This window comes from Electrophorus electricus, chromosome 8 (genome assembly GCF_041902795.1).
Source record: "Electrophorus electricus isolate QZ-2024a chromosome 8, ASM4190279v1, whole genome shotgun sequence".
In the NCBI taxonomy this organism is placed as follows: Eukaryota; Metazoa; Chordata; class Actinopteri; order Gymnotiformes; family Gymnotidae; genus Electrophorus; species Electrophorus electricus.
Window position 1 is genome coordinate 146,091 of NC_137504.1, and position 27,221 is coordinate 173,311.

Below are 27,221 nucleotides of genomic sequence, written 5' to 3' on the forward strand. Positions count from 1 at the left end.
TTGCCTTTTTTTGTTGGTTTTTTTGCTCTCTTTTTTCATGTTTATGAGCCCAGAAGACTATAATGGTAGTGAACTATTAACATTTTTTTTGTAAATACCCTTACACGGCTGTTTCAAATCTATGGCTTTTTGGGTTCTGTCAGGTTGGTCTTCCTGTTCTCAGACCCAGCAGCCGTGATCACTATAGCCACGGCAACACCGAGCCCATCGCTGACGAATGCGGTCAGAACATGACAGCAAGAGACAAAATGCTCCCTCACCCAACTCGCTGGCAACACCAAGAAGGCCATGCCAATCTCCAAGCCCCATCATACAATCTGCAGGTGGCAGGAAGGAACTGCCTCTGCTCCACAGCAAGCAGGGGAGGGGAGAGACCCAGCATGGTAGCTCTGCTCAGGGAACTGTAATGGTCAGGCGTAGGGTCAGGAAATGCAACACAGGATTTGTTTGTTCTTTTGCTTTTTGTTGCCTGTAAATGATTCTATAGTAATGTCATTAATAATAAACCTTCCTTAAATTGAACCACTGCTCCCTTAAAAAACAAAAAAACAACAAAAAAAACAAACACCACACACCTCATGCTAAATTCTAACTGCATTCTGCTTTTTTAAATCACTGTGGTTAAATGTAGTTTTTTTTTTTTTTTAAAAGGATAAAACTAAAAAAATCTGGTATTCTTCTGGAAATCGAATCAAGTTCAACACAGGAGCCTCTAACCATGAGTCGACTTAACAGAATCAGAAAATCTATTTTACAATGGAGGGAACAAATTTTTACATTTACACCTGGCACTGAAACTGGCTCATGGCATAAATGCTTTTTTGCAGTTCAGCTCTTGGGTTTTCCAGTCCTGTGCTACACCCATGTTCCCACTTGCTAAGTCCACAGAGGTGTTATGTTGTCATGTGATACTGAAATATACACATTATTTTAAGCACAGCTACAACACAGCAAAAATTTAACCTAAAAAATTATTAAAAAGTTTACCAGGGACAGTTTAAAAAAAAAAAAAAAAAAAAGTGCGTACACATGTAAGGCGAATATACAGTTCTTTTCTGAGCTGCTGAAACAAAACCTTGCCCCTTCTGAACTCTAATTTGTTGAGCAGCAGTACCCCCATGCTCCAGGGTGTTTGAAGGTAGGCGTAGTCAGCTGGAGGCGATGCCATTCTGCACAGCTGAAGATGGGCATGGGTCCAACTTCGCTTCCGGCAGCGCCAACGCAGGCGGTCTGCCCAGACCCCATCGCACGCGCACACTAAAGCATGGGGCATTCTTCAGGTCAACCAATACGATTAGCTGTGTGCACTTTTGTTTTGCTTTTTTAAAGGGTTTTTATCTGCTCCCTCCATCATGATCAGCACTGTGCGTGGGTGTGTGGCAGCGCAGTCACAGGAAGCTCCAGGTGTTTTTTGTCCTGATGAGCAGTCTGCACACGTCCCACATTATGTCCAGAAGCACCTGTAGCACACTGAGATGGGAATAGCCTCTCTCTTCAAGTAATCGGGATTATTGATTCGTCCTTGAAGGGTCTGAATGAAAAAAGATTGAAAGACTGCTCATAGTCCTCGAGACAGAACAATGCAACACTAAGAATCACACATACACCAAGGGTTAAGCGTCTGTAACAGACCACATGACACTTGGAAGACAAAAGGCTGGGTGAAAACGCTCGGGCGTGGCAGGGGCGTGGCGACGGGGAGGCGGATGTTGACTTGACTGATGGAGTTTTGCATACTTGCAGTTTTAAATGCTGTACAATCAATGTTAAGGTGCCCGGCGCAAGTTAAACAGAAACACCATTAACATAAGGCAACTTTCAACAAAGTGGCTCATAGAGGGAAGAGTTCCAGTCAAGACAGATATATGATAGGGTTGACCTTTTCTGTTTTGCCCCTTCCTGTCTAGACAACTGCAACTGTTTCCAAAGGTAAAGTTTCCAACCAATGGAAAAACCATCTTAATTCAGAAATGCATCACTCATCTTTCAATCATTGAGGGTCAGAAGGAAAGGACAAAGCCAGTGAGCAAATACAGGGCCACTGATGATGCGACTGCCAGGTTCATTAATTAAGCTTCATGGGGAAATAAAGAGAAATCAAGAACAATAATAATAATAATAATAATAACAATAACAATAACAACTAACAATAACAACAACAATAACAATGATGATGATGACAAAGAATGGAACAATTTCTTATCCCTTCAGTAGTCTCTTGATCTGTCTCACAAAATGGGGTTTCAGATGTAAAAGTGTTTTAAAAAAAACAAAACAAAAAAAATACGTAGTAATGGAAGAGCCTAGATTTTCCATTCACAAGCCGTTTGTCAGTCAGTACATCATGCTTGCGCTAGCGGCTGGAGCCCACAGTGCAGGGCGAGTAGTGGAGGCTGGCAGGGTTGGGGTTACTTTGGTAGCTTGGCGTCGGGCACGGTTGATCGTTGGCTGGTGTTTTTGGCATCATCTCTGGCAGGTAGAGCTCCGGAGGCGGAGGCAGAGCTCATCTGGCCATGGGGCCGGCCAGAGGGCTGAGAGGGGTGGCGGCGGCGGGTGTCACCACTGGAGGAGTGGCGCTTACGAGCACCTTCCTCCATCGGGGGCTGAACACAAAACCAAAAGCAAAGACAGAGTCAGGCCTGGTTACTTACAGAGCACATTTCACAAGAGGCAGTTAATAACTGACAAGTAGAATAAATTGAATTTATTAAAAACGTTTAAAAGTTTAAAATAAATAACATTTAAATACAAAAGAGGAAAAAAAAAATCAAACAAAAGGATGGGAGATAAAGGAAATAAATGACTGGATATTTGGATACTCAAGGAAACATAATTCAAACACTTGGGCTCTCTGCTGTACAAACTCTGGGTGTAGTTTTGCATTTTCTCCAGTCAAAATCAGGATGAAAGTCAAATCCAGTTTTAATAAAGCATTTGTGACACGGCCTGTATATTTTCTTCTCCCACACAAACACTTACGTCCACCCTGAAGTCTTCCAGGCGTTTGAACTTGCGCAAGTATTCCTGCAGTGTTGGGTCGATCTCCAGGCTTTTCGCTTTGGAATACTTCAGGAATGCCCAGAACTTCTCCAGCCCGTACAGCTGACCTGTCAGGACACAAAATGAACACCCAGGAAAACGGTTAGTCCACCCAACTAATTCGCTGGGAGCAGTCAGCAGTAATACTATTCATGCTGCGTTAGCGTTTTCCCACCTGCTTCATAATCCCTTATGGTCTCCTCCTGGAAGTCTTTAAAGATGTCTGGCCGGAACTTCCTCTCAAGACCATAGCTGTAGTACCTGAAGAGACACTCCAGACCGTACCTGTGGAGTAGACAGACACAGCCAGAACTGTGGCATGCTCCGAACCATCTGTCCAGGACACTAAGTGACAATGTACAGTACAGCCTTGGACTGAAGCCATAATTTACATTTATGGCATTTAGCTGACACTTTTGATCAAAAAAGGGGCCCCAACTGTGGTACATGCAAATTACACAACAAATCTCCAGTATGTGACCTACTTTCTGGTAGAAAGTGAAAAGAATTCGTCCAGAAGATTTTTTGTTTTGAGATGAGCACAGATGCTAAACACAAGACCTGTGTCTGGTATCCACTAAATCTAAATTGCTGCCCCAAGCGCAAATGCTGTTGTCATGAACAGACGAGTTACAAAAGTAAGTTCTTGTCTGAACACCTTAGCACTGAGGGAAACTACAAGTTAATCAAAACCAGTTTTCTTTAACATGGCACTTTGGTTTTTTTTTGTTTTTTTTTACAAGCATTAACAAGTTGCTATCTTTTAATTCTCTGTCGCTCACCCAATGATAAAGCACATGACCTACACAGTGGCTCTGAGAAAAGGGTCACATGACTATTGAAAGGTCTGGTAGCTCTCACACAGGAACATAACTGAATCTTACTGGACATGATTATTGCTTGTTCAAACCTGCATTAATCGGCCAAAACTAATGTATAATGTTCCTTGTTAGAAGTGTTGGGGGTTAGGGGACAGGGATAAGATATGGGTGAGAGCGGGGGTAAAAAGCCTATACCTGTATCCTTCCTTTCCATCCTCAACGCCCAGCTGTCTGAATTCCTCATACATCTTCCTGTTGAAATGATCACGCAGGAAAAAGGACCAGAAACGAAAGAGTGTGTTCATCTCCTGAGACTGGCCTATACCCAGACGCTTGCGCTCTGGACGGGGAGAGAAAGACAGCGAGCAAGAGAGGTTTCAGGATGGGCTCTGGTTTACCAGAAGTCATAGCTGTGTTCACAGTGAAGGCGGGAGCTAGCCCAGACTGTACCATTTAGACACCGTCGACGGTACTTGTGGTAAACGTGCTGGGTGAAACCATTCTCCTTGAGCAGCTCATGGGAGGGGTGCTGGAACTTAGGCAGAGACTGTGGTGTGCAACCGTAGGTACCCAGTGCAGAGGCACCTTCAGACGGACTGGCATTTGAACTGGAGAGCAGAGCAAGATTGCACACTTAAGGCCACTGCTGACCTCTAAAGGACAAAACGTACGATCTACATCGTATTCTTAGAGAGAATTATTTGATGTATGAAGTCCAGTAAAGGGGCTTTGTGAAGCACACCTGACAGATGCGGTGCGGGAGCGGTGCTCTCTGGAGTCCATCACCCAGCCCACATGGCACTCCATCGGCGGGTTGGAACTGTGCCGCGTTTTCCTCTTACGTGGCGTCTGGACACGGACACACACACACAGACAGACAGACACACACACACACACACAGACAGATAAATAAATAGAACAGCACCATCAAACTCAAGTGTACAGGAAGGAGCTGGACATTGGTGTACCTTGGCATCAACAGCTCGGCCTTCTTTGACAACAGGGTAGAAGCGAGGCGTCTGTGTGGGGTCCTTCAGCCGCGGGGTGCGTGGCGTGCGCGGCGTGCGGCTGTTGCGGTAGTTGGGCGAGTCAGGGACCGTGGTAGGTAGGGAGCGCGCCATCACAGATGGCTCCGGCGCCCCAAACAGCTTGTTAGCCAAAGCATCTGTAGGGACTGGACATGAGCACTGATATCACACAGAGGCCGCGCAGAGTCACAGGACAGCTGCATGTCAGAGATGACAGCCACTCACCATGTTGTGGGCGGGGGGGTCCAGGAGGCACTTCCTGATTGGGGTCCACTGGGGGCTCTGGGGTCAGACAGTCAAACTGCTCACGGCTAATCAGATGAACCTTCTTAAAGTTCTCCACCTCTTGCTGTTCCAACACAACCCAGGATCAGTTAAAAAGCTGTACACTAAACTCTAGTCACTTAGGTGAACTCCTGTACAAACTACAGACATTCAGGTAAAAGGCTGAACGGTTTAACCTGCACCGCAAAATCAAGAATTACCAGTGAAAATAAAAACACACATGCATCAGGTAGTTAGGCTAACACTCTTAGGGTAGTCAGGAGGAAAAGAAACAGACACCCACCAATAACTAGGGTTAAAAAAACCAAACAGGATTCAGTGTAGCACAGTGTTAAGAAACTGACGAGCAGAGATCAGTAGGAATCACAGAATTGGTGAAATCAGTGAATCTCATTTTTATCCCCTGTGAAATTTATTTAACAGTAACATGTCAATTTTAAAACTACACGCCACTGTCAGCAGGCACAGAATAATCAGATGTTGTGGGCGGGGGTCTTTGTAAATGGAACTAATGTACACACAAAGTCCACTTTCTTCATATAGCACATCACAATAAAATTGGATTTCAGCTCAAACTGTTTAATGAGCAAATCCCCCTCACAAATTTGGCAGGAACGCAGATCTCTCTGTGACGAACACCACCTCCCCTCCACTGCCCAGTTTATACCGACAATCCCACACATGAATAGCTCAAAGACCAACACAAGAGCATCATGGGAAGGGGGCCTTTTGCCACATCCAGAAGTAGCTCAACCAAACACCACAGAATTTCCAGGTCTGGACAGAAAGAGTCCATACAAACGACCAGGCACCTGGAACCCGTCAACATCCAACAGAGGAATGAAACTGAACTAGCATTAGCTAGTTTAGCTACATGCATTTATTCTCTTAGCTTTGCCCAGTGACATCTGGTCAAACACTGAACGTTCTCTACTCATGTTGGTCAATCATTAGCATGAAACTTGCCAATTGACAATCTGCCTTTCAACATAGAAATGTGATGGGTGTGTGTGTGCACGCGTACGTGCGTGGTGTCATGGCACACAGAGTGCAGGACTCACCTTAATGGTGGCATACTCTGGCTCATACGCGTCGTGCCACAGGTCCTGCTCGTAGTAATACAAGCCATCATTGATGACCTTCACCAGCTCACTGGTGAGCTTGGACCGAGAGATATGGTTCCCAGTACGATCTCCGCCCGGGTGCTTGCGTAGATAGGGTGGTGTTTGGGTAACAATCAGGATCTTGTTGACATCGTGGTCATCGATTTCGCCGTCAGAGTCCTCGTCTGACCAGTCGGTGAAGGTGTTCCTTCGGCCATCCATTTGCTCCATCTCCTCGTCGAACATGAAGTCCAGCTCTTCTGGCTCGTCCTGCTCATCTTGCGGCATAGGGCCCAGCAGGGGGCGCACTTCCTCCAGCTTCTACAAACACACAACATGCATCAAAACACCTGCCTGCATCACCTTCCCTTCAGTAATCAGTGTTCACCACATCACTGTATCTGGAAAGGTCATTCTACCCCACAGACAAAGGAATGTGTTATTTTCACATTAAAAACACGGCAAGCAGCTTTTAGCAAAAATGGCGGTAAGATCTCTGTTCTGTACCTTGGGCCTGGCGGGGGATGGACGAGGTCTCTTCTTCACTTCGATCCAGGACTCAGAGTCCAGGTCCGGCAGACTGGCAGACAACCCTTTGGGCATAGTCTTCAGGTTCCCCCCATCCTCCTGTTTGGCCTGCACTGGGGTGGAGGCTCTCAGACAGCCTGAGGAGAAATGCCCCGCCCATTAAGACATGCCCCCTGCCCGTTTAGTAAACGAGAAGCTGTTTCTATTCTTATGCATCTGACCGATAAAATATGAAGCTATTTTATAAGTTATAAGTGCATAATGTTACTACACATGTTCACATGATGCCCAAAAGTGTTGACTGTTGAAATGAGGATGCCTGTTTTTTTTTTAGTTGCCTCACCTGCCTGCTTCTCCACCGTCTGCCTGGGAACAAACTCTGGGCAGTTGAGGAGTTGAGTGAAATCCGTCTGGGAATGTTCAGGAACCAAAAATCCAGGCAGGGGCCACTTCTCTGGTTCCTCCTTTCTGCGAATTTTCATATTGATGATCTCTACTTCCTTGCTGTCCTGTAAAGCCTGAGGCAGCACACATACTGAGATATTAGCTAGCTTTCAAACACCTCCCCATAAGGTTGAGCCTGAAACAGGCAACAGACACCTAAAAATCTGATTTAAAAACTAACCGCCAAGATGAGGCTCATGTCCGTAGTCAGCGCCTGGACTCTGTGGAAACTAGCAATGAGTGCGAGAGGAAGGAAGCCCTCCTGATCCATCTTCCTCCGCAGGAAGAAGTCCCTCTCCAGGTTGTCCACGCTGAAGTAGTATTCACTAGGACAGAAGAAAAACAAATATTCCTCCATTCCTGTTCCTACTTACAACAATAATTCAATCACCAGTGTCTAAAGTCAAAGCACTCCAAATCTAACTCAAATACTGTATAATTCAAAACAATCATCAGAAATTGCTGTTAACAGCTGATAAAATTCTGTTTGTAAACTCTAAATGCAACTATTGTTTAGAGGACAGCCTGCATTAAGAGACACTAATCTACACCAAGCACCGCAAACATGACGTAGTATGAGGCACTCATGCACATGTGACGTATGCGTACAAACACAGATTAGTGCAGGTAAGACCAGATCTGAGGGTCTTACATTTGCCTCTTGATGTAGTCCTTCAGCAGATCCTGGTCCACAGAGTACAGCTCAGTGCTGCTGACACTGTCATAGTAGTAGGTCACTGCACTGTTAAACTTCTGCCCATACACACCGTCTTTCCCATCAAAGGCCTTGTAGCTGTATGGGTAGTCATAGTGACCTGGTAGGATTAAAGTAAGCATGCATTAATTAACCTCCAGTTAAAACACACTGCACTCCCAGCTCAGCTGACAGACAGAAGGGCCCAGATCTCAACCTCTCTCCTGTATACCTTCACGCTCACTTGGTTTTACCTCAAAGTCATTAGCACTGAGTGCCAGTGTTGCACAAAACTAGGGCCAGGGCTGAAGTGAATCACCACTGACACTGCATCACAAATTCCACTACTCTGATATTCCACAATTTGTTTCTGTGTGAAACATGGGAAACACTTTTATGGGGGTGTCCATTCATCTCCTTGAGCAGAGGTTCTTTTGACTGTTGTTGTGTGGGGGCTGCACACCAAATCATGGTATAGTGTTTATGTACCTTTACCCTGATAACCAGCAAATTACCTAGAAAGAGGCAGACCAGTGTTCCTGGAACGTTCTAAGGGGAGAAGACCTGTCAAAGCAAACAAGCCTTAAACACGGCCGTGCCGCAACCAACACAGGCCTGTCTGGGAGCTGGTGCAGTAACCCCACGTTCAAATTCAGACCGGTGTGCTATGTTCACAACCACGTTTTTGATACTGGAAACATTTGCTTTATATTGTCTATAAGAGTGGTGTGCGTTCTCATGTACTCCTCTGCTCAAACATATTTTGTGACAAAAACTTGCTTGATAAAAGTACCTTAAATGTCAAATTAGGCAAAAAAAAAAAAAGAGTAAATGAATAAGCCCACAAACCTCTGCTGCCGCCTCTGCCTCTGCCTCTGCCCCGCCCACGGCCACGCCCTCGCCCTCGGAAGCCTCCTCGGAAGGGAGCACCCTCACTTTTCACACTGGACACCTCATCGTGATCATCTCTGAAGTCACGCTCGCTCTTCCCACTGGGCCAGTCTGTAGTCAGAGAGGAACACGTTCACAACGAGAAGAAAATATCATTAACAACGCCAGCATTATGCACAGGAATGCAACCTGGTCTACATGTAATGACTGGTGATTTAGCAGGAACAAACCATTTTAGTCTAGACTAGATTTAGAACCAATACTGCTCTGGGAAACAACCCCATACATTCCCACTAACTGTTCCACCCACATTCCCACTAACTGATCAATACACATTCCTTTAATGCATTTCATCCCTGTGAGAAAAGGGAATGATGACCTCGAAAAGCAACAAACATTTTTTGCCTTTAGCTGGGGATGAAAACTGAGATGTTTGTGAGAGACGCCAGATCCCTGCACACGGCCAGGCTCTGCAGCAGGCTATGTGCAGGAAGAGGTCGTGATCGTTCGTACCTCGGAGCTCGTTCCGAGTGTTGTGGGGTATTCTGGGAGCCTCGTTATTCCTGGAGGCAGAGCGTTCCCGAGGACCCTCAGCCTTCATCTCAATCACCAGTGGAAGCCACTTGTGTTTATTTCCTGTTGTTACACATTTACAGCACTTAGCACACACTCTTGTTCAGGGCAACGTGCCAACAGTATGGTCATCTCCACGGATACAGAGAGAGTGAAACTCAAACATTTGGTCTCAGTCTTGTTCAAGTTTCACAAAGGATAATAAAGGTATTGGACATACTTTATTATTCTGACGTTTTACAAGTGTAATTTCAAAGTGCAACTGCAGTACTTGGTTTAACCTAAAGGTGGTGTTAAACTTAGTTAGGGAAGACTAGCTCAAGTGGAATTTATTACAATGATGTGCCCATACATTATCTGAATGTGAGGAATTTATGTAAATTAAAATTTAATTACGTGCATTATATTGCCATCAGTGTAAAGACAAAAGGTCCAAGTCAAACACACCACACACACACACACACCTTTCTTTCTTTGTCCGTTTTTCTGAGTGTCCTCATCTCCATTCTTCTCCTCTCCAGAATCGTCAGACTTGGCCTTCTGGTTTTCCTTGCTCTCTTCACTCTCACGCTTTTCTCTCCTGCCTGTCGCCTTCCTAGAGGACTGGGAACAAATGGCCAAATTAACACCTTGTCCTCTTTGGAGAGAAGAGCCTACAGTATTTACAGAGGCAGGCGAGTGAGGTGGTGTTTGCAGAGCCCCTTGCAGGTTGTGTTCAGTAACTACGCAGCAGGTGTTGGGATCAGATCTGGACACTCTGGGAGACATGGCTGTCCGAGCTGAGAACCCTCTCTACCCATCCAGCACTGTGGGTGGGCAGTGGTGGTTATTCCTGGCCGTCCAGCGACCTACATTCAGAAGGCCTGGGCCGGAGGAGCTCTCAGCACACTTCTAAAAAGGGCCGGGGCTCATGGACGGCAGCTTCACAGCAGAAATAGTTACATGGTGATGAGGTTACACAAGCCAATCTACACACGGTGATACACCTACAGATGCAGAACTCCCCCACAGAAAGGCAAGCGCAGGGCACCTGCCGGCGAGCGGCCAGGTGTGTTCTGGTGTTCCAGGGTCCAAAAACAGCTGATTGTGAGTGTTTTTTAGGGTGTTCTCATCTGACTGGCCTGTGTTTTTTAAGGCAATTTCAATTATCCATCTCTTCAGACAGTATAGTATGTGGACTGCTATATACACGGATTTGAAATGCATGCTTAAATGAGGAAAAAAATTGTCATTCCTTAACATGGACACAGAACTGCTAAGAGAGAATATGGGAGCTCAGAACTAAAAAAGTCAGAGCCAAAACAGAAAACAATGTTTTTTTTGTTTTTTTTAATTATTTTATGGTAGAACTGGCACTTATGAGGTTTGAGGTTTTAACAGCAATATTAGCACTTTATATGACAAAAACATCTCAAACACATCTGAAGTGCAGCTAGTCAAGTTAGCTACATGCAAGGGTAGACTTGTAAACTACAACTTCACATCATTCACATCTGAGAAAGTGAATTGTCTGCAGTCACATATAAACCAGAAGGGGCAGAGGACGCGACTCTCCTCCCGGTTAATATGCCTGTCAAACAAGGGTCTAAAATATACATGTGCATTATTCTATTCAGAGATTTTAGCTTTTAATACTGTGCAGGCTCACATATGTTCTCTGACTCCTGGACCTTAATGTAACTACAAGTCACTGGACCCTCTCGTCCACAGAGTCTACACTACAAAGGACAAAATGCCAATTACAGGTGCCACACAGTTCCATTTGACCACCTTTGCTTTTCTGAGTTTAACAAATTTACTGAACACGGGACAAAAATGTCTAGCTATTCAGCCATGCTGAGGACATGGTACATGGACTGTTTCCAGGGACAAGAACGAGGTCATTATTTTTGAACAAGTTTCTCCTTTGGAACAATGATGTAGGTGCAGGGAATTAATGTGAACAAAAAACATGAACATGAACAGTGATGAATCATCACCACCACCACTTGGGGTGTTTTCACACTTGTCCTGAACACTTGAGTCCACACTCAGGACCGTGTCTGGGCTCGTTATCGCTGGTTTGCTTTCACACAAACCGTGGATCAGTTATACAATTCTGAACGTCACTTTTCTGCACGCAGATGCTTCATCCGTTTGCTTTTTTTTTTATTTTATTTTATTTTTTTTTATTTAGCTTGGACAAACACTCAGTAAGCATTTATTTACTCAGAAAATACACGAAACTTGAAAAGGGAAGCAACGCGATAAGTCGAAGCAGTTGCTTTACAAAATGAACGAACTACGCAGTCCCACATGCGGCACCGGGAGCGGAGAGCTTCCAGACCTGCTGCAGACCACACTAGAAGCGAACCCCAGACATCCGATTTCAGAAGGAACAGAGGTCGGTACCATGAACTGCTCCCGGGACCAAACGTATATAACTTGCAGAGCAAGCCGACATGGGTCTGGGAAAAAGCTCTATTGTGAAAAACACCCCTAATCTCAGCAATTGTCCAGTCAGCAATGTGAAGTGTTTCACGAATCCAAGACATTACTGAGTTTTACAAGTAACACTGATGTTATCTGCACAAAAGCAATGCATGTATTTGCTCACGAAACTACAAGGGTTTAGAGTCAGTATGGGCACAGTCTGCTACAGAGCATTCTTGTTTAACTGCATCCCTATATAGTTATGGAGAGCTTAGCATAAACTTCTGTAGCCAGATAGAGTTGCTAAAACACCTGCATAATAGAGCCATACAGGTCTGACCTGTGTGATAAAGCCATGCAGACGAAGACTGCAGCTATCCTGAGTGACACCACTGTTTGAAGACTTTGAATCCCCTCATCAGTTTAGAAAGAAACCAGGTGAGTTATTATTATTATGCATTATATTAGTTATTACTATTATGCATTATATTATATTATGAGAGGTCTTATTGCATATGATTGATTGGTTTGTTTATTTTGTGAAGTAATATGCTGCAAAACTGATTGTGAATTCCAGATATTCTATGATTTTTCATCAGCTCTAACTGGCTCCTGTGCTTTATGCCAAGATTCCCAAACAAAATAGTATTGTTAAAAGACTCAAAGACTCTACCAGTCTCAGTACCAGAGTTACTCAAGCCAAGACAATTACATTTCATTCAGTTAACAGAGCAAAGCGGAGGGTTAAAAAAAACTTGCTACAACTGCCAGCAAGCTAGCTTGCCTTGCTAAGCTATTACAGGGTTATGATCTCAGTTCCCCTTGCATTAGCTGTATTTATTATTTACAGCACAGACTGGTACTGGAAACAGTTATGGGTCCTAGTTTTGCTTTTTAAAAATTCATCAGAAAGCTGAACTTTTCCCCAAATGCATCAACAGCAATTCTAAACATGCGTGCATTGGTGCTGCTGGCCTGCCATGTCCCGCCCCTCTCACCTGGACCTCCTTCGTGGCGATCTCTCCAGGGGTTGGCCAGTTGCTCGCATCTCCAAAATCGCCCACCTTGAAAAGATTTTATAGAGTCATTTCCCTCCAGTGGAAACAATTCTACATGTATACTGCAATTTTTAACCATGAAACATTGAGACTCCTCAGTGGTGCTACAGAAAGTGTCTGTCCCATCACTGGGGTTTGAACCCTGGGAGTGTCAGAGCCATCTGTGGCCATCATACACAAGCTCTGAACTGACAACTCACTGAGGGGAGGGACAATCACTAGCCAATCATGGACATTTATGTGCTCGCACGTTCTGACTGGGGCAGGTAGCATTCTTCTCCGAGTGAGTTCAGCATCCCTGTGTCACAGGGTCAGCACCAGCATGTGGAGCTGGAGCTTGGCCAAACCCTCCACGGTTGGGAGGTGTTGGATGATGGGAGAAGGCAAGCAGATGGGTGGGAATTTGTATAATGATAAAAATGGGGCAAAATAAAAATAAATAAATGACAAATTCTAGGATGCTTAAAATTGGTGTGCATGTGTGTGAGTGAGACACAGACAGACAGTTTTCTGTCTGTAAAGTGTCTTGGGTTTGAGAAAAGTGCTATGTAATAATACTGCAAAATCATGTAATTATTTGGGTGGAACCTCGATCACAAGAAAATATACACGTACGCACGTTTCAATATACAGCGCCATACAATGTATAGTAACATACCTTCCCTCCCCTCTTGGCTCTGGGATTCCCTGCTCTCACCACTTTGGCTTGTCCTGTTTGCTCTGAAGACAGACAGACAGACAGACAGACAGACAGACAGACACGCACACACACAATTAGAGAAGAGAGAGGTACTCAATAAAGGGCAGCAGTGACGTGAACTATATTCAGCTCCTACCGTTTCTGGTAGACTGAACAATACCATGACCTCATCAATTCCACTCAGCCATCTCATTACTATAAAAGACATGCTGTAAATAAATAAATAAATGCTCAGATTAATTATTGCAGTAAATCCATAACGATTGTAAACATAACAGAACCAAAATGGTATGGGTCAAGACCTCGGGCCACAACCTGGTAAGTGTGCTTTATTAAACAGTGGTTGCCTATCAGTGTGGTAGGAAGTAGGGTGGTTGCTGAGAACACACAGTCTGATAACACTGACAATCTGCCTGAGCTCCTGTGATCAGACCTCACACATACACACATGCCACTGAACACCAGTGTCCAGGACCCAGCTAGACGTACATGGAGCTGAACTGCCCTGTTGTGAATGTGGTGTATTGTAGTTAACACTCAACAAAACTAGTGGGTTCAAAGGTCCAAAAAAAATTTGAACGTTGATCATTACAAACTGCTGTCAGACAATCCGTATCTAGCATGCCCACCCTACACTGGGCCAGGCTAGTTTTAACATACTGGTGACTCAAAAAGGGTAAAATGAACTGGGGGGGGGGGGGGGGGGTATTGTGTTGGAATAAGCAGCAACACGCTAAAAGCAAAAACCATCACCAGCATCATCAGTCTGTAACAACAACAACAGGGGGAAACAAGCTAATTATCACTGTCTAACACTGCACAGCCACAACACAAGGTTTAATTCTTATGGGTAAGAAAGAGTGAAAGAAACTCCAAACTACGCATGTACAAGATATCGCTTTAGGCTGACATCTTACTGGACTGGACTAAATTCAGGTACAGAATTTCCCTTTGTCCCCCAACTCAGTAACACTTTAATTTTATTAACGTGGACATCCACCTCTCATCATTCTAAAAGACCAATGAAGAGGCAAGACAGTAATGTAGGTTTTCAAACAGCCAGAGTTAAACATGCCAGAACGGCTGTGAAAAGCAGAAAGTAGTTTGCTGAAAACTCAACTATTCGGGTCATGCTCTGGATATGTGGGGGACTCAAAGGGTGTAATCAAGGATAGCTACCGTAAGCTAGGTTTAGGGTTAACCATACCCCTGCCCTTAACTAAAGAACAGCTGAGGTTACTGTTTTGGAGATGAAACAGGAGAACCCAAATCCTTTCAAGAAAAGCATATTATAACATCAGCCAATGTTCTAAAGAATGACTCAGCACAAAAGTCTGGGCAAAACACCAGAGGACCCAGCCCACACTGGCTCAACCATGAGTCAGCAAAGATGCACATTTCCTCTGAACCTCACTGTACACACAAGGTTTTACTGAAGGGAGGAAACACAGATATTCTTTTGTCATCAACAACACAAGTCTCTTCAGAACTGAAGGACTCATCTACCAGAGACCCATAGCTGCTTAAAAACTCCACTTCCAGAAATGCAGCAACAAGCTAATATTAGCCAGACACTTCATCACCTGGGTGCTGATACTTGGCCTACTAAAATAAGATCTGTGTGAATGTGCGCACATGGCATGTGATTACACAAGTATTAGTTGAATAATTCTTGTAACCAGTTAACAGTTCACACAAGCTGCACCATGTTTCATTTAACACAAACATATGCAAGAGATGCCTTTTAACTGCAGAGTTATGGTGGCGAGGGCGGCCTGTCTGGACGAAAGGAAACCAAACTAACATTCGCACTGTTCATGAAAGTGGTCAGCAAGACCTTTCTGGTTCTGTGAGCAGTGCTTCAAACGTGATGCTGCATATTCACATTAAAATACCACTATCGACACTATTGACAAAACAGACCACTGGAACCAGAAAACTATTTTAACTGAACATTTCTGGAAAATGGCAAAATAAAAGTAGGAAAGAATCAAATAAAAGGAAAAATTCTCACACTAATATTTAAAAATAAAAATTTTACCACAAGAGGCAGATTAAGTAAATACTTCTCCCAAACCAGTGAATAAATCTAGGATGATATTTCTGCGGCATCAATGCTTGCTACCCAAGCAGAGTGCTAGTTGGACAGGAAATGCAGAAGGTTACAAGCCAATTCAAGACACGCCACCACCAGCAAATTGGGAAAACTCAACCAGGTGCATGGAAGCTACCTGCAATAGCTAACTTGTACTTTAGAAATTAGCTTCCCAAGGAAACAAATGACTCAAGGTAAAATAAAATAGCCTCAACATTACACAAACTATGGAATGCTTTATAATCTTCATTATTATTCAGGCTGATATAATCATTAATAGTCAGTTACACAGTGCTCTGACAAACAGAAAATGTGCATCACATAAGTACTGTGCTTTTATACACTGCCTGGCCAAAAAAAAAAAAAAAATAAAAAAAAAAAAAAAAATAAAAATTCACCACCTGGATTTAACTAAGCAAATAGGTAAGAGCTTCCCGTTGGATAATTACTGCATGGCTGATTATGTTTCAGCTGGCAACAAGTTATTTAACCCTAACTGATGCAGTGATTAGCATCTCATTTGTTAAACAACCATGTCAAAAGACACATCCTGTGGTCATGGAAAAGATGTTAATCTGTTTCAGAAGGGTCACATTATTGGCATGTATCCAGCAGAGAAAACATCTAAGGAGATTGCTGAAACTACTAAAATCAGGTTAAGAACTGTCCAACGCATTATTAAAAAGTGGAAGGACAGTGTGGAAACATCATCTTTGAGGAAGGAATGTGGTCAGAAAAAAATCTTGAATGATCGTGATCAGTGATCACTCAAACGTGTGGTGAAATCAAATCGTAGAAAAACAACAGTAGAACTAAGGGATATGTTTAATAGTGAAAGTAAGAGCACTTCCACATGCACAATGTGAAGGGAACTCAAGGGATTGGGACTAAACAGCAGTGTAGCCTTAAGAAAACCACTTGTCAGTGAGGCCAACCGGCGAAAACGGCTTCAATTTGCTAGAGAGCATAAAGAATGGACTCTTGAGCGATGGAAGGTGGTCATGTGGTCTGATGAGTCCAGATTTACCCAGTTCCAGAGTGATGGGCCCATCAGGGTAAGAAGAGAGGCAGCTGAAGTGATGAACTCATCATGCCTAGTGCCTACTGTACAAGCCTGTGGGAGCAGTGCTATGATCTGGGGTTGCTGCAGTCAGGTCTAGGTTCAGCAGTTATGTGCCCAAAGAATGGGTCAGCTGACTACCTGAATATACTGAACGACCAGGCGATTCCATCAATGGATTTTTTCTTCCCTGATGGTACGGGCATATTCCAAGATGACAATGCCAGGATTAATCAGGCTCAAATTGTGAAAGAGTGGTTCAGGGAGCATGAGAATTTTCACACATGGATTGGACACCACAGAGTCTAGACCTGAACCTCACTGAGAATCTTTTGGATGTGCTGGAGAAGATTTTGTACAGTGGTCCAAATCTCCCATCATCAATACAAGATCTTGGGGAAACATTAATGCAACGCTGGACAGAAATAATGTTGTGACATTGCAGAAGCTTGTGGAAACGATGCCACAGTGAATGCGTGCTGTAATCAAAACTAAAGGCGGTCCAACGAAATAGTAAAGTATGTGACTTTTTTTTTGGCCAGGCAGTGTATATGAGAATGCTATTTCCTGTGACTTATGTTGAAAATTGCATCTACCTTTAACACAGCTAAGTACAATTATACTCTACACCACAACTAACCAAATAATTTATTTTATAATACTGGTGAGTGGAGCCTCCCCATTGGTTATCTGGAACATCTAACATTAATAAATACTAAAACAGATGACAACAGTTTTCCAGCACCTTGACAAGCCCAGACAGAGTGAAAGCAGCCAAATAACCTACTGGCTCCGCCCACCAGCCCAGGTAACTATGAACATGAGCAACATCTCTCCTGGAAACCTGAGCACGCTCAAACACTGTCCATCTGCCCATTCGTCTGTCCCCAGGCCATGGAGTGCAGTAAACGACACTTCCATTGGCCCCTGGACAAGAAATAGAAAACCTGTAGTCCAAAGGACAGGGCCGGCGCGAGTAACGTCCTGCCCATGCAGCCCTTCCTCAGCTCATAGCATCTGCAAACTAACCTGCTACATTCAGAAAGTCCTCATTACAGCTCATTTAATTTCTATATATGGTTGCATCAATACATGAAAAAGTCGTTATAATCAGCTCACCACACCTTCCTGGTATGTTTCTGTATGAGTGCTGTGAAGATTGACGAGCTACACGACTCCATGTGCTGACAGTGAGCACCACCCTCTGCTTAACAGCTGCCACCATCTTTACATGCTGGTATTAGCCTAGTTTCACAGTACTTGCACACAGGGTGACACTCAGGAGATCCTTGGTCAAGTCAGCCCTCACTGTGCAATCATTTTGGTCAAGTGCATAACTCCTGGTCACAATTCATCTGTCCCAGTGCACAAGTCATCTGGTCTATAACAAGAAAATGTAATGGCCAAGTAAACCAATTTACACAGTTGTGTTTTGTTAAATGAAAGAAATCAAGGATTGTCCTTCCTGTTAACCATGCAGTAAAACAAGGCTTGCTGTGAGGGTGCATTACAGTCTAGATGGCATTTAGCTTCAATAAACCCTCTACTGCATGTATACCTGAAACAATGTTTCAAAATTCAAAGTCCGGAATCAAATTCCTACCATCTTGAACAAATCTTTGTATTTTAAAGTGCTGTTCATATATATATATACATATGCACATAAGATATTTATTCTTAAAATAAGCTTAGATTCTCACAATACACTTATTTTCTTTTTTGCTGTAAATATGCAAAAGGTTTCATAAACATCTTTCTCCTTTGACTGTGTGATCTGCTGTTGTGACCAACTTCACTGTGCACCAGTCATACGCACATGCCCAGTGGTCCAGATGCACTACTGGCTTTGTGTGTTAAAAATGTCAACAGTATTTTTTTTAAATATAAACATTTAAAAAACTTATGGCTCAAACATATGAATACTGCAGCAATGGATAATACAGCAAAATATGCAAACCACACTGCACATATAGCACAATAATGTACATCAACAGACCTCAGTACTTTAATGTACATTTGTCTAAATTTCTTAGCACCCAAATTTCAAAACTTTAAGCATTCATAGGTTGACAAGGCAGCTCAGTCAGACACAGCTTACATCTGTTAGCTACAGAAAACTAATTTGCAAGTTACTGTCCAAGTCACTCCATTACTTGTGTCCTATAAAACAGGTAAAAAATTGCTCAAGAAACTGCAGAAACCATGTCCAGTTTTTGAAATGTTATTTGTATTTTCAATATAATAGTAGTGTTAACTCTGAAATAAAAAGTTTACATTTTGCAAGTTTTTGCTGGTGTCAATTAATTTACAACAATGGTGCTAACACTGGTTGGAGGGGCCCCTGTGAATTTTTGCAGAGGGCCCCAACAGACTCTAGAATGGCCACTGAGTACAAAAGACGGCAAAATCAACTCACAAGGGATGAGGCCTTGGCTTTGCTTTGGTTTGTATTTGCATGTCGCCATTTTCCTGCACACCTCACTCTGACCTCGTTGGTCAATAGACATCATTGGTTTGTCTTGACTGGACATGTGATTGCACAAGACCATTTTTGTGTGACAAGGGATTAAAATTTCAAGTGAACTGAGATTGGCATAAATTACATTGTTAACACATTGAAAATTTTCATACTTAACCTATATACAAATTAAAACACAAGGAGGAATTAAAGCCATATCTACAATAAACCGCCGTTACTGGAATAAGAAGTCATTCAGTAGATTTTGCGGATATTGCAGTGTTTATAGGGGTGTGCAGGGTTTATTTAAACAAACTACATCAGAGCATGAGGCCTTAACAGCCAAATATGGAGGAAGACAGGAGGACCTGCACAAGCCTCACTAGACACCACGTCACATGACCCACGCAGTGACATCACTGTTTGCTGACGAGTGGGTTCATACATACACACAGATGTGATGCTACTTAAGCAAACACAGGGGTCTGGAGGCTTCAAGTGAGTGATAAGAGTTCACCATAGAACTCAACTGCCCCCCCAAATCGGTTGTAAGGGCCGCGCAGTCAGCGTGATCAGCACACACCAGAAGAGTCCAGCCCAGACGCAGCCACCCACAGATAAAGCAAAGGGCTGGGCAGCACCCATGTCTGGGGCACACAGAGCTGCCCTATAAGCCCTGAGTTCAGTTCAGCACTCATTCAGGAATCACGTACACATTCAGCTGCATCAGTCTAATAAATCCTGGAACTGTACAGTCAAGAAGAGAGCACCAGACCATGTGTGCAGAACAATGGGGAAACTCAGGCAGTTGAGCACTTGTGATGTAACTGTGTGCTGGGTTCACAGCAGATTCAGAAACGGTGTATAAATGAGTCTGAAAACACCCAGAAGCCAAAAGCTGTGGGCCTCTTCACAACTTTTTGAGCTGTGATAGACTCAGTTTACTGGCCTTGGAGTCAAAGGTCCCAATGAAACAGGGACATTTTTCAGAAGGCTGGCTTTGTACAATGACCTGTATGGTATATCTGTATGGTGCTGAAAGGTCCTGGGTCCAACACAGGCACAATTGGTGATGGACCATCATCTAAAATAAATGTAAAAGTAAGTAGAGATGAGAAGCCAATATCTTATACTGCCATGCCCCCAAAAACCGCAGGTCCAAAAGAGAAGCGTGAACGGTTCTAAGTCGAATTGCACAAGGAATTGAAATTTCTGTACATTTTCCAATACAACAATGTAGCAAACAATTAGATTCTATAACATTCGATGCTTTCAATACTGAATATAGCCTGAGGAACTGAATCAGTATTCTGGAATTGCGAATCAAACTGCATGTTAATTTGAATCAGATGGGCCACACGCACACGTAAGCCAGCTGGCTCCAGCAGTGAAAAGGAAGCATGGATTGTATGGAGGGCAGTAACCTAGCTAGCTAGCATGAATGTGCTAAAAACAAAAAAAATATTCTCACTCACGTCTGTGACTTGCATGAAAAATGGGCATGGAACGTGTGGGCATATCTTTCCTACATCGCTGATGAAGACGACCAGAGTACAGATACGACAAAACCGGAATGATAAAGGTGTTATAAATCTCTCCACTGAAAAACAGCTAAGCATTTGTCCAAGGAGTATCCTTACCTCTACAAAGAGCTGAAACCACAATGGTAAAGGCTTCACAAATGTTGAAGGTTATGCCAGGAAGTTTTCTTAAGTGATTGTAGTGAAATGCTCTTCTGAGAATTTGACAAGACAATTACTCGTCTTGCCATTTGAGCTCATGATGCTCATTTTGCCATCACAAACAGGCTATAAAGCATGTCGCCTATTTAATTGATAAATGTCATGTGGGCTAATTTTAAACAGTGTTTAAAACTGAGCAATGGGTGTGGAGTTTAACCTCAAATTAACAATGTTGTTCTTCTCACTCCATTTTTCTTACTAAGAACTCAACTTCATCCAGTCAGGCTTCCATTAATTCTGTTACAGAAAGACACACAAAATATGGCAAAGACTGCAATGAAGCCTACAGACTAAACAGAGCCATCGAAGGAGAATGAGACTGATGGAAGACCACATGGACACAGGTTTTTGTAGCCAAGAACTTTAAACAGGCAAAGAAACTCCCTAAGGTAATTACAGAATAAGAAAGTGTGAAGTATTTAGTTCATTATATTTTAATGTTACTTGTATATTTAGCACAATTCCATTTAAAAATCAAACTTTTGCAATCAGATTTTTCTGGGTTCAATACAATAAGCATCTTACGTTCAGGCAATGGAAGGGCTTTATATTTTTGTAGGGTTTTTATGACAAGGTATTGTTTTGGTATCAAAAACTGATACACATAGTAATGGTATCAAAGTCAAAGATTCTGGTATTATGACAAGCCTGGATAGAGGTGTGAAGGCAGTTGATGGGTGAGAGCCCACACTAGCTGGCGGAGTCAGGCCTCAGCACTGCGCAGCCAAGCACCTGAAACAGAGCATCTATCCACTGAAAAACTGCTCACGACAAACGAACTAACAAACAGAAGACCCAGAACTTCCTTACCTCATCTGGATGAGACAAGCTACGTGGAGGCCAGGAACTGATATGAACAGGAATTAGAACTAATTCTACAGTAAGAGCTTCATGGCCCAGAAATGCCAAATCAAAGTATATCTGTTATTCTATTCCACTGTGACAGTTCTATGCTAGTCAGATATTTTGCAGTTTGCATTTAATTGCAAAATAGAAATATAATATTTGTGTGTGTGTGAGAAGCACTTTGCTCGCATATGGGATGAAGGTCCTCTGTCTGAAAAGTTCTGTTTATTTGGAAACTGTGCACTTTACTACAATTTTGGGCTGGGGGGGTGGGGTGGGGTTATTTATATATATGTATATGTATATATATATATATATAAATAAATTACACACACCTTTAGTAAACATCACTTTTAAATACATTGTTTAACGTTTAAATCTGGTCCGGATCAATAATTAATTGGACTGCTTTCAGAATTTAAGATGATCCTTGCAAAACCAAAGCACACAGACTTTCTTCAGCCGAACAGCTGCTATACTTTTACACTGCTACACACTCCTACAGTCGCCACACTTCATGCGGTTTCTAACGTGGGGGAGGGAGGCCCGCGACCGAAGGCCCAACAAGCCGTACTCGTCCGTAAGATAGATAAACAACGAAACGTCCAAATAACAAAAAGCCCTAAACGTGTTGCACCGACACACATGCTGGAAAGAGACGAGTCGCACGAGCCCAAAGCTAAGCTTTTGTTAAGTCACATGTGTGAAACCACGTTGTCGTACTGCAGAAGGATTATGGGATACTTTAGCACACATTCAACAACGTAATGCACCGTCATGCGATCAATTTATTATGGGCTAAAAGGAATTAGTTTTTTGTAATAAAAATGAAATTACTGTTAATGATGCTGTAAAAATCTAAATAACAGTTACATACATGATCAGTAAAAGTACCCATTAGCTAGCTATGTAGCTAGGCAACTGGCCAACATTAGCATTCCTTGCTATTTAGCATGAGTCGAATTGCTTGTCAGATTAGTGAGCGATATATTTGTTGTGTACCACCAAATGGATGTTAGCTAAGGCTCGACGTTAAAATGCCAACATAAGGGCTCGAAAATGCAGTTATACTCTGAAAAATCACCAGGAAATAATTCGTCCACAGGACACACGAAGGCACACGTGGAGTTCACATGTGATGTTCATAACAAATGCAGATACAATCTCAACTATTACCGGACGAACTGGGGTGTTCATGCTTCGCTCTGGTGTCTACAAACGGCAATAAATATATTAATGTAATTTGGAAGAGAAAACGTTCGAGGTAGAAACCTGTCAAGATTGGCTGAAAACGTTGGACCGTGTAATCTTAGTAGGCCTGAGCGACTGATGGTGGCTAATGCAGCTAGCTGTGCTGGGGCTAACGTCGGTCTTACACGCAGAACTCAACACACGGAATATAAACCCACTCGCACTGGTCGACTAGTCCACAGATATGGTAAAACATGGTTAACTGGGTTTAACTACTATGTCTTGCTAGGACCATAAACGCCGAGACACATTTGTCCAGCTAGCTACATGTGCTAGTGCGGCGCAGAGTCCACAGCTCGCCATAACAGCCATGGAGCTGCCAGTAACCCATGTTCCATTACTATCCAAGCACCAAATTCACCCCAAAACGCTCTGTTCACAGTACCCGTTCTAGCTAGGGTTAGGTCAGCTGGCTAGGTCCACTGATATTAGTGACCAGCAAGATAGTCTGAAAATCATCTGACCTGCAGGTTGGCTATGACAGGTTAGCTAAAATAGATAACCTATCTCCCCAGCCAACTAGAGACATTACCTGCGCGAGCGAGTGTCAACATTCACATTTCCATAAACAGATTAACGAGTCACTTCGACTCCAGAAACGGCGTGTCGACTAGCCAACGACGTAAGATAGCTAAGATAAGCATAACTACTTTGAACACTCAGCTAAAGACAGTAAGATGGCCAGGAAGCTAACCCAAGACAGGGCTAACTCAGCTAGCGTTAGCAGCAGTTAGCCATCTTACCCAGCAACAGCTGAAGGTTGATTAGCTGGGTAAGGGGCTAGCTCACAATATGACAGTCTGTCCATGCTTTCAAAACACCGACAGGCTCTCAGTGAAACATTCACGGCTGTAAGATAGCCTAGCGCATAAACAACAAAAGATCTGGGTAAAAATAGACAAATATGCATCTACAAACCGTTGTGAGTTTGTCCGTTCACACTGACCACGGTCACCATATTCGGTTTCTTAGTCCACGGGTTCACCTTGGGCGGAGGGGCTTCAGTAAACTCATTTTTACTCCGTTTCACACCTTCCTCGGTTTGCCCACCAGCGCTCCTGATGTCAGAGATCTCCTGATCCAGATTCTGCTTTTCTTCATGGTTACTTTCCTCCTTCGCCTGTTTTAGGTTTTGCTCCTTCACAGTAAAACCTCCCTGTTGCCTGTTTTCACAGCTTCCCTCGTTCGCGGCCGCCGTCTGCTTCACCTCCTTCTCCAGGCGGTCGTCTCCGTGTTTCATCGCGCTTGTATGTTCCTGCTCCTCCTTCTTCAGAAGAGGATTGTTTGGTAGGAGAGTCTCCACCTGAGTGGCCATTTCTCCTTTCCCACCCCAAATCTGCTCGCAACTTATGGCCAAAGATCCGTTTATTTCCGTGGAAATGCTCCCCTTTCTTCACTTTCTCCACTCCACCCCTAGACCAAAAGTCTTTAGTCTAAGATGCAGAGTGGTAAACTCAGATTAAAACATGTAAAAGAAAAAAGAAGAAGCTCCAGCTAACCTCTCAAAAATACAGTCTAATCTCCGCCACTACCAGCAATATGGGTGATCACCACGCGATGCACGGGAGCGCGCACGTACACGTAAAGGGGCGTGGGCGCGCACTCTGCGTGCACCAGGAATGGGCTTTTGGTGACGCTGGCTTTGCACGTTCAAATATAAGGAACTGTAGCGAGGCGTCCGCGCGAGTTACTGATCCTGAACTGTAACACGTGTTAGGGCAAGGGAAAGCACGTGCGTCCTTACGTTTCATATGCCTTATTTCGTCCCTTTTTGCTATTATCATGTTTTGAATTATTCCGTTGGCATTATTAGCTTGTTTGCTTGATAGAGATTGCAGACAGTTTGCTGCTATGTTATTGCAGTATATTAAAATTACCTCACAAAAATGACTGTGGCAAATGGTATTATCAGTTGTCAGTTCTTAAAAGAATAATGGGATTAGGTTGAAGGATATCTACAGTATCTTTAATTGAGACCGTACCTATCTGAGGAGGGTTGGCCAGGGCTTGTAAACTAGCCACTTCTCCAAAGCTGTGTATGGAAGTCTCTTTTTTCTATTGAATCCCCTGGATATGTGGTCTTTCCAGTGGTGTAAGTCAAAGTGACACCACCTGTCAAGTTTAGGAGGGTTGGTGAAGTCCCTAGAGATGATCACTTAGTGCCACCACTTTACTTCAGTAAATTATACAACTGAACATTAGACTGCCAAAACTGGACTATCAGCAGCCTTTGACACAGTAAACCACAACATTCTCCTCTCTGTTCTCTCCAGCCTTGGTGTGACTGACTCTGCATGGAAATGGTTTCAGTCCTATCTGAAGAGACAGTCCTATTATGTAACATGGAGAGGATCCACATCCAAACTATGTATTCATTCTCTTGTTGATGTAATATCTTCTCATGGTTTCTACCACTGCTGTGCCGATGACACTCAATTATTTATTTCTTTTCCACCCTCTGACACGCAGGTCTCCAGACGTATCTCAGTATGCTTGACTGACTGCATCATGGATGACAGCCCACCACTTGAAGATCAACCCCAGTAAAACCAAGCTTCTGTACATCCCAGGTACTTCTAACCCTTACCATGACCTCACAGTTTCCTTCGAGAACCTCCTGGTATCACGATCCAAAACTGTCCATAGCCTGGGTATAACTTTAGACAATCAGTTGTCATTCTCAACTTATGTTTCAAATCTAACCTGGTCTTGCAGATTTATCCTTTGTAACATATGTATGATTCGGCCCTTTCTCTCACAGGAAGCTACCCAGGTGCTTGTGCAGTCTCTTATGATCTCAAAGCTAGACCACTGCAACTCGCTACTTGTTGGTCTTCCTCTAAGAGCCATCAGACCTCTACAACTTGTCTAGAATGCAGTGGCAAGACTGGTCTTCTATCTTTTGATGTTCATGAATGTCAGTCCACTGCTGCGCTCCCTTCATTGGCTTCCAGTAGCTGCATGCATCAGATTTAAAACCTTGATGCTTGCCTACAAAGCCAAAAATGGACCAGCCCCTTCATACATGAGGTCAATGGTCAAAGCCCGATCCGTACCTCGAGTACTTAGAACCTCAAGTACGGCTTGGCTTGAAATGCCATGCTTCAAGTCTCTTCGAAGACAAGCATCGAGACTATTCTCTGTCCTGTCTCCTAGATGGTGGAATGAACCTCTGCTTGCTGTCCAGACAGTAGAGTCTCTTGCAGTCTTCAATTGCAGACTGAAGATCCATCTATTTGTGGAATATTTAAATGACCACTGACCTTGCTCCTATACTGACTAACTGAAACTAGTACTTATTGTAAGGTATTATTTATTACACTGATGTTGACTAACAAAGTGATGATCTCATGGCGTGCAGCAATGTATGCCCCATTTTGTTCAAGTTCAAGTTCAAGTTCAAGAGGTTTTATTGTTATTTCAGCTATATACAAGTACACAACAAAAACGAAACAATGTTCCTCCAGGACCATGGTGCAACATAAAAACAACAGTGCAACAGACAACATGCTACACAAGTGCAAACAGTCCAATATTGTGCAAAATGTCATTAAATAAACATTAAATAAACAATAATAAATACAGGACAGGACAAATACAAAATACAAAATGAGTAGACAGTGCAATTATTTAGTACAGTACACAGTACTGGGCATATGTAAAGCGAGTTGTGCATAGCAATCAGTGACATGCTACCCTGAACATAGCAGTCACCGGTAGCAGCCAGAACAGTTCAGGGTACAGTGCTGGTTTAGTACAGTACTCTAGCAGCAAGTAGGATAATGTGCAAGACTGCAACAGGAGTGCATAGTTTATTTGTGTGAGGTTTGACTTCAGCACTAGTCCCGATGCAAAACAATGTGTGAGTGTGTGTATAGATATGTATGTATGTATGCACGTATGTATGTGTGTGTGTGTGTGTGTGTGTGTGTGTGTGTGTGTGTGACTGTCTATAAGCATGTATAAAAGTGCCCATTTTGGAATCTGAATTGGAATTGGAGTTAGCCAGAGTTCAGGAGTCTAATGGCTTCTGGGAAGAAGCTGTTGCACAGTCTGGAGGTGCGGGACTGGATGCTGCGGTACCTTCTCCCAGATGGCAAAAGGGTGAACAGTTCATGTGAGGGGTGTGTGGGGTCTTTCACAATGTTGCTGGCTTTCCGGATGCAGCGTGTTATGTAGATGTTCGTGATGGA

The 27,221-nt window shown here is 43.4% G+C and overlaps 1 protein-coding gene and 1 long non-coding RNA gene across 2 annotated transcripts; one reads left to right on the plus strand and one right to left on the minus strand.

The window, feature by feature from the left end:
* Nucleotides 1-186: 186 nt before the first annotated feature.
* On the minus strand, nt 187-24,593 carry larp1 (La ribonucleoprotein 1, translational regulator). The gene is made up of 19 exons (XM_027032859.3): nt 23,947-24,593; nt 13,535-13,596; nt 12,817-12,882; nt 9,871-10,009; nt 9,347-9,469; nt 8,792-8,944; nt 7,901-8,063; nt 7,430-7,574; nt 7,148-7,322; nt 6,784-6,941; nt 6,235-6,597; nt 5,114-5,237; nt 4,829-5,034; nt 4,603-4,709; nt 4,311-4,468; nt 4,056-4,200; nt 3,215-3,324; nt 2,980-3,107; nt 187-2,603 (listed from the first exon to the last, which is right to left on the minus strand). The coding sequence occupies exons 1-19, from the start codon at nt 24,341-24,343 to the stop codon at nt 2,409-2,411; spliced, it is 3,117 nt and encodes a 1,038-aa protein (XP_026888660.2). The 5' UTR covers nt 24,344-24,593; the 3' UTR covers nt 187-2,408.
* An 83-nt stretch (nt 24,594-24,676) lies between these two features.
* Nucleotides 24,677-26,883, plus strand: LOC145658934 (uncharacterized). The gene is made up of 4 exons (XR_014124815.1): nt 24,677-24,760; nt 25,302-25,396; nt 25,498-25,598; nt 26,185-26,883. It is a non-coding gene; the product is annotated as an uncharacterized LOC145658934 (long non-coding RNA).
* Nucleotides 26,884-27,221: the final 338 nt, after the last annotated feature.